At 41.1% G+C, this 6277-nt stretch overlaps 1 protein-coding gene across 1 annotated transcript; it reads right to left on the bottom strand.

Moving 5' to 3' along the window:
* Positions 1–866: 866 nt before the first annotated feature.
* On the bottom strand, positions 867–2648 carry LOC115121734 (class E basic helix-loop-helix protein 23-like). Its single transcript, XM_029650867.2, has one exon. The coding sequence runs from the start codon at positions 2330–2332 to the stop codon at positions 1655–1657; it is 678 nt and encodes a 225-aa protein (XP_029506727.1). The 5' UTR covers positions 2333–2648; the 3' UTR covers positions 867–1654.
* Positions 2649–6277: the final 3629 nt, after the last annotated feature.

Genomic DNA, 6277 nt, shown 5'->3' with positions numbered 1-6277 from the left:
GTCTTAATAATCCGGCTGGGTTGGAGAAAACTCGCCGAGGCCTCGCAATCACCCAAATATCGGGAGACAGGTCCAGGGCGCCCGGGGCGGCTCTTGCGCCGTTCCCTTCAGCGCCACCGACCCCTCAGCACGCCAGCGGGCCCCACCAGCCAGACCCGGCTCGTTTACTGCGATATAAATGTATCTCTTCATGTCAAAGGGGTTTTTAATGGGGGAGAAATAGAGCGGATCACTCAACGAAGTTTCTAATTAATTTTGTGGAACCCATTCATTCGCGACATTACGCAGAAATGAATGATGGATAGGTTTGTCAACGTCATGAAGCCTAGAAAAACTAGGAGTGAGATCAGGTGTTAATTGCTGTGATTTTCCATCGAGAATTGTAGACAGGTTTACTGTAGGCTTATATGAAAAAAATGTGTGAAAAGAGTGCATTTTCAAAATTGTTGTGAGATAATTTATAATAGCCTATTGCTGATACTCACCTGGACATCCACATGGGTAGCCTTATCACGGTCAGTTTATTTATGTTTTAGTCATATTCAATTCAGTCAAATCAACAAATTTTAGACCGAGGGATGCCTTAAATTAAGACGTCTGGTAAACTACAAACCATTTTAACAAATTGTAGGCTACAACTGAAAAACGTGTGGTAAATTGGCAATTAAATGTTAATTACAAACATAACTATGGTATGTATTTGTGTCTGAATCACCTGACCACTGTCCCAAAAGCTATAAAACAACAAATCAGTTCAGTGTTAATAAACTCTAGATAAAATAAAATTATTGAATGTGTCAATTTAATTTTGTGCATGGTTTAGGTGTGTGGAATCAAGTTTAAGGAAAAAGACAAATAGCAGCCTATTCGAGCATAGATATATGTTTTATTTATAAAGACATATAAACAATATATGAAATTCATGTTGCAACACAACCAAATGCTTCGTCAGGCTGTTGTTTTGAAAACCAATGCCATTGCAGTACTTTGATCAAGTAGTTTTCCACAGTTGTACAATAGCTTACAATCATGTGAATTGTGCAATAACAAAACCAAAATCCTCAATACATCTTTTCAAAAATATATGACATAATAAAGTAGTGTTTCCGCACATAGCATCAGTTAAAACCAGGGAAGTTGATTCAAAATGTACAGTGCTGCAAAAGAACTTGGACACTGGAAAGCATTTTCGTCATCTCTCTCCGTATTTCTCTTAGTTTTGCTGAATGTTGCATAGTACACAAGAATAAGATATTTAGATCACTCATAACTTTTGCAAGGGTACCGTTTTTATGGCCACACATAAAATGTCAAACTGTCAATTAAAACATGGTAAGTCACGGCCACAACAACTCATCAAATTCCTTTAACTCTGAGGAGAGTTTAGGGAAAGATAAACACTTTCTCCCATATTTAGAAAAAGCGACATTAATCTAGCCTTTAGTAAAGGCCAGTGTTGTTTTTCATGTTTTTGTTCAATCTGGATGAAACATGGCAGCAGTTATTTAAACATAGTTTAGGATTTACGCATTAGACTTGATTCTGTAGGCCTAGTCCCCATTCCAACGTATTCAAATAACTATAGAAAGTGGGAGAGAGAGACCGATATATGGATACAATTGGATGAAGTTCAGGTATATACAGAGAAACGATATCAAGGCTTGTCGTTGTGGTGCTTGAAGAGACTTGCAGTTGTCCCTGAGTATTTATCGGCGTGGGTGGCGAGTGCCGAGCCCGTGAAAGGGTACACGGCCGCCTGTCCAAAGGGTGCAAGGGCGGTGGGGATGGGCGAGTTGATGCTCTGTCCCTGGTTCAGATAAGCCACCAGCCGCCTCATCTCCTCCAGAGCCTGAGCCTGCATGAGGATGTAGTTCTTGGCCAGGAGGAGAGTGGCTATTTTGGAGAGTTTCCTCACCGACGGGCTGTGCGCATATGGGATCACAGAGCGCAGGCCGTCTAGTGCATCGTTCAGGTCGTGCATCCGTCTCCTCTCGCGCGCATTGATGCTCAGGCGCAGAGACCGCTGCTCCTTGGGCTTCTTAGAAAGGGGACCCCCGTGTTTGTCATCGTCGAAGCCCGAGCCCCTCTTCCGGGGGTCCAGAGGGTCAAAACTGTCGTCGTCATCGCTGGTCTGCTCCCCGCCGCTCTCGTTGGACTTGCCCGTCTGACCGTGGAGGAAGTCGGCGGCCGGTGTGAGAGGGTAGCGCCCTCCAGAACTTCCAGTAACCTGACCAGGTCCAAAGCCGAATGCGGACTGGCCATAGCGCTGCGTCAGGTCGAGTAGAGTGTCGTTGCTGATGGACTTCAGCAGGTTCTCTTCTCCGGCATTCATTTTCTCTTCCAAAATAAGGACAATTAAAAAAATACGATTGAAATGTATCCTCTTCCTCCCTGTCGTTCTTTTGTCGTGGAGAGTATTCACGCACTCTCCCGGAGTCCTTGTCAACACACTTACTCTGTGGCTCTTCAGAACAGTTGCAGTGAATGAATTCAGCCCTGTTTACGTTCCCCTGCGCGCATATAAATTAAAAACCACTTCTGTAATTGTGTGTTTTGCAAAGCGACGTTAAACGAGTTTAAAGACTGGCATGGGTGAGAGACTGGAGCGCGTGCCTCCTTAACCGGGTTCTCGCATGCGTCTTGCCCTCGCCCTGGGCAGATTGTGACTCGCGCTCAGTCCCACTCGCGCGTTAGTAGGAGCGCGAGGCCCACCGGGATTATCTATCTGTCCAATCAGGGGGGCGTTTTAATGACTAGGGTGGAACACTGGTATGGTCCTAATTTCGATCAGAATAATGATAAGTGCAACACAAACTGACATAAATAGCGTTCGCCTATAATATTGAGTTAGTCTATGTTTGACAAATCGTGGTGGGCATTTGTTGTCCCAATATATATATACAGGAGTAAAGACAATCATTAGATAATATTGGAAACGAAAATGCACCTATCTTAGTTTAGGCCAATTTAGGCAGCCTGAAAACAGGCTATGAAGTGCACGGCCAACATAGGCTACATTTTATTGAATCAATATTGGAAGTTTATATGATCATAATTTTATGCAAATCCAACTCCTCCAAAACCCTGGATGGTGAAGTGTTCCAATTCAGATTTCTATTCACTTTTAGGAATACCATTCAACTTTTAGGAATACCACTCAACTTTTAGGAATACCATTAAACTTTTAGGAATACCATTCAACTTTTAGGAATACCATTCAACTTTTAGGAATACCATTCACATTTTAGGAATACCATTCAACATTTAGGAATACCATTCTACTTTTAGGAATACCATTCAACTTTTAGGAATACCATTCAACATTTAGGAATACCATTAAACTTTTAGGAATACCATTCAACTTTTAGGAATACCATTCACATTTTAGGAATACCATTCACATTTTAGGAATACCATTCAACATTTAGGAATACCATTCAACTTTTAGGAATACTATTCAACTTTTAGGAATACCATTCAACTTTTAGGAATACCATTCACATTTTAGGAATACCATTCAACATTTAGGAATACCATTCTACTTTTAGGAATACTATTCAACTTCTAGGAATACCACTCAACTTTTAGGAATACCATTCAACTTTTAGGAATACCATTCAACTTTTAGGAATACCATTCCATTTTTAGGAATACCATTCACATTTTAGGAATACCATTCAACTTTTAGGAATACCATTCAACTTTTAGGAATACCATTCCGCTTTTAGGAATACCATTCAACTTGTAGGAATACTATTCAACTTTTAGGAATACCATTCAACTTTCAGGAATACCATTCAACTTTTAGGAATACCATTCACTTTTAGGAATACCATTCACATTTTAGGAATACCATTCAACATTTAGGAATACCATTCTACTTTTAGGAATACTATTAAACTTCTAGGAATACCATTCCGCTTTTAGGAATACCATTCCGCTTTTAGGAATACCATTCAACTTTTAGGAATAATATTCAACTTTTAGGAATACCATTCACTTTTAGGAATACCATTCACATTTTAGGAATACCATTCAACATTTAGGAATACCATTCAACCTTTAGGAATACTATTCAACTTCTAGGAATACCATTCAACTTTTAGGAATACTATTCAACTTCTAGGAATACCATTCAACTTTTAGGAATACTATTAAACTTTTAGGAATACTATTCAACTTTTAGGAATACCATTCAGCTTTTAGGAATACCATTCAACTTTTAGGAATACTATTCAACTTTTAGGAATACCATTCAACTCCCAATGTCCAATGTTCAGCTCCAGATATGAATATATGAACGTCTCATTCATATTAATGAAGCAGAGGGATATAGGCTGATTCTTCCTGGTTGACATGTGCACTGTTTGCATAGACTATAGGGTATTGGAAAATAAATGTGTGAATAGCACACAGCTCCTACAGGCATTATAAATAGCCAGCAAATTAATACCAAAAAAGACATTGTGTTGTAGGCTGTATTTGACAACAGATCTCTGAAGGTTTACCGCACAGTGGTCCACAATGAAATAAAGTGAAATTGTATTCAATTGAAATCTGCTTCCCTTATCTCTTGAGCTACAATAAACTAAATAAGTTGATAAATATCCAACAATAGCTTAAAGGACGCTGGCAGGGTGAGACTGGGAGGGTGAGGCCCAGGAGAAAAACAGCAGAGGAAAAACAACACTATTTCACTCCATTTTCTACAATGAAAGACTAGTGTGGATGTTTCAGGACCATGGACAGCTCCAGCGACGCATGTTTCAGCCCAGAAAGACAGAGCGATAGAGAGAAAGAGACAGAGAGAGAAAGAGAGAGAGAGAGAGAGAGTGGAACCGTGACCCACTGGGTGGTACCCTATTAATCGTGTAGCCTGGCCGGGCCCCAGAATCAGGGCTTATCGGAGGAAGGGAGGCCCAAGGCATGGTGGTTTACCATGCACATTAGCAGTATCAACACCAAATGCTCACGGACAGAGGCGACAGGGGAAAGCACGGGAAAACATGGCATAGGCCTATTGCATTTCCGAAATGTATCCAGTGTCTTGCTTTAGGCTACTTTGTTGCATCCTCACAATAACTAGCCTAGCTTTGCCCACACATTCATGGACATAATAACTATATTAAAAAACATATATCTCTCTAAGTAACATCATTGTTGTGAAAGTGCCATCTCAAATAACCTGTCCATGTTTACCATTCATTTCCTTCTAAGACAATTACCGATAAAACATCAGAAGCTTAAAGAAACAGATGACCCAAACAGTGAACCCAACGTACGAAGCAGTAAACAAACAGCTCACCAGATCACATCGTTGTTTTCTACCTTATGGTCTTTGGGGATTTAAGGCCGGGCTGCAGTTAAATTAACTTGATATAAAGCATTCCAATCAATTTGTTGATTGATTGATCCTCTACAAGTCTCCTATCCAAGTATTACAGTTTGTAGGCTTGCTGAAGCACCACTTCCACTGGTACTAGTAGGAGATGGAAACACTTCCACCTTCTGTTCAGAATGACGCATTACATTGTGATCTGAGCGCGCCAAGGAGGTTCTGTGCTCAAGCTAATAGTGAGGTTTTGGTGCACCCGGAGATGACGTCCCTCCAGGAGGCAAGAAAGAGATTTCGATTTGGAAAAGTGGAATATATTCACAAGGAGTAGTTTAATTGGATTTCGGAAGAGGAATGGGGGGAAAAGAGAGGAAGAAGAGGTTAAAGACAATGAGAGAGGCAGATATTAAGTTTGAATCTATTGAAGATGGAGGAAAAGAGGGAGATGGTTTGTCAAAGAAGATTGGTGTTAAGTGCAATCAGTGTGGGCATATGCCAGGCCGAGTTCTGGAGGTGAAATGGAAGTGAATGAGGGCGAGTTTAGTGAGGTGGATGGTGTGGTGAAGAGCTCGAAGACCGAACCTGGTATTGATGGACATGATAAAGAAGAATCTGGTCCAGTAGGAGTGAAATATTTGGAGAAAGTGGATCCTTGCCTTTTGGCAGATCCATTTGTGATTTCAGGGTGGGTGGGAAAGGAATTGGGTACAGTTGAATCAGTGAAGGTAACTTGTAGTGGACTCGTGATATTTGTTTGTGTTTCTCCTGCTCTGAGGGAGCGGGTGCTTCCAGTCACGCAACTTGGGTCAAGATCTGCTTCTTGCTTTGCTCTTAGGAACAGGACACCTTTGAAAGGAGGGATTTCTGTCAGTAGTAAATCTGTGCCAGCACAGAGGGATCGGCCAACGAGTGATATATGCTTCATTAAGGTTGGCTTCTTAG

Source organism: Oncorhynchus nerka, linkage group LG20 (genome assembly GCF_034236695.1).
Source record: "Oncorhynchus nerka isolate Pitt River linkage group LG20, Oner_Uvic_2.0, whole genome shotgun sequence".
NCBI classification, from domain to species: Eukaryota; Metazoa; Chordata; class Actinopteri; order Salmoniformes; family Salmonidae; genus Oncorhynchus; species Oncorhynchus nerka.
This window is presented reverse-complemented; position numbering and strand designations above follow the sequence as displayed.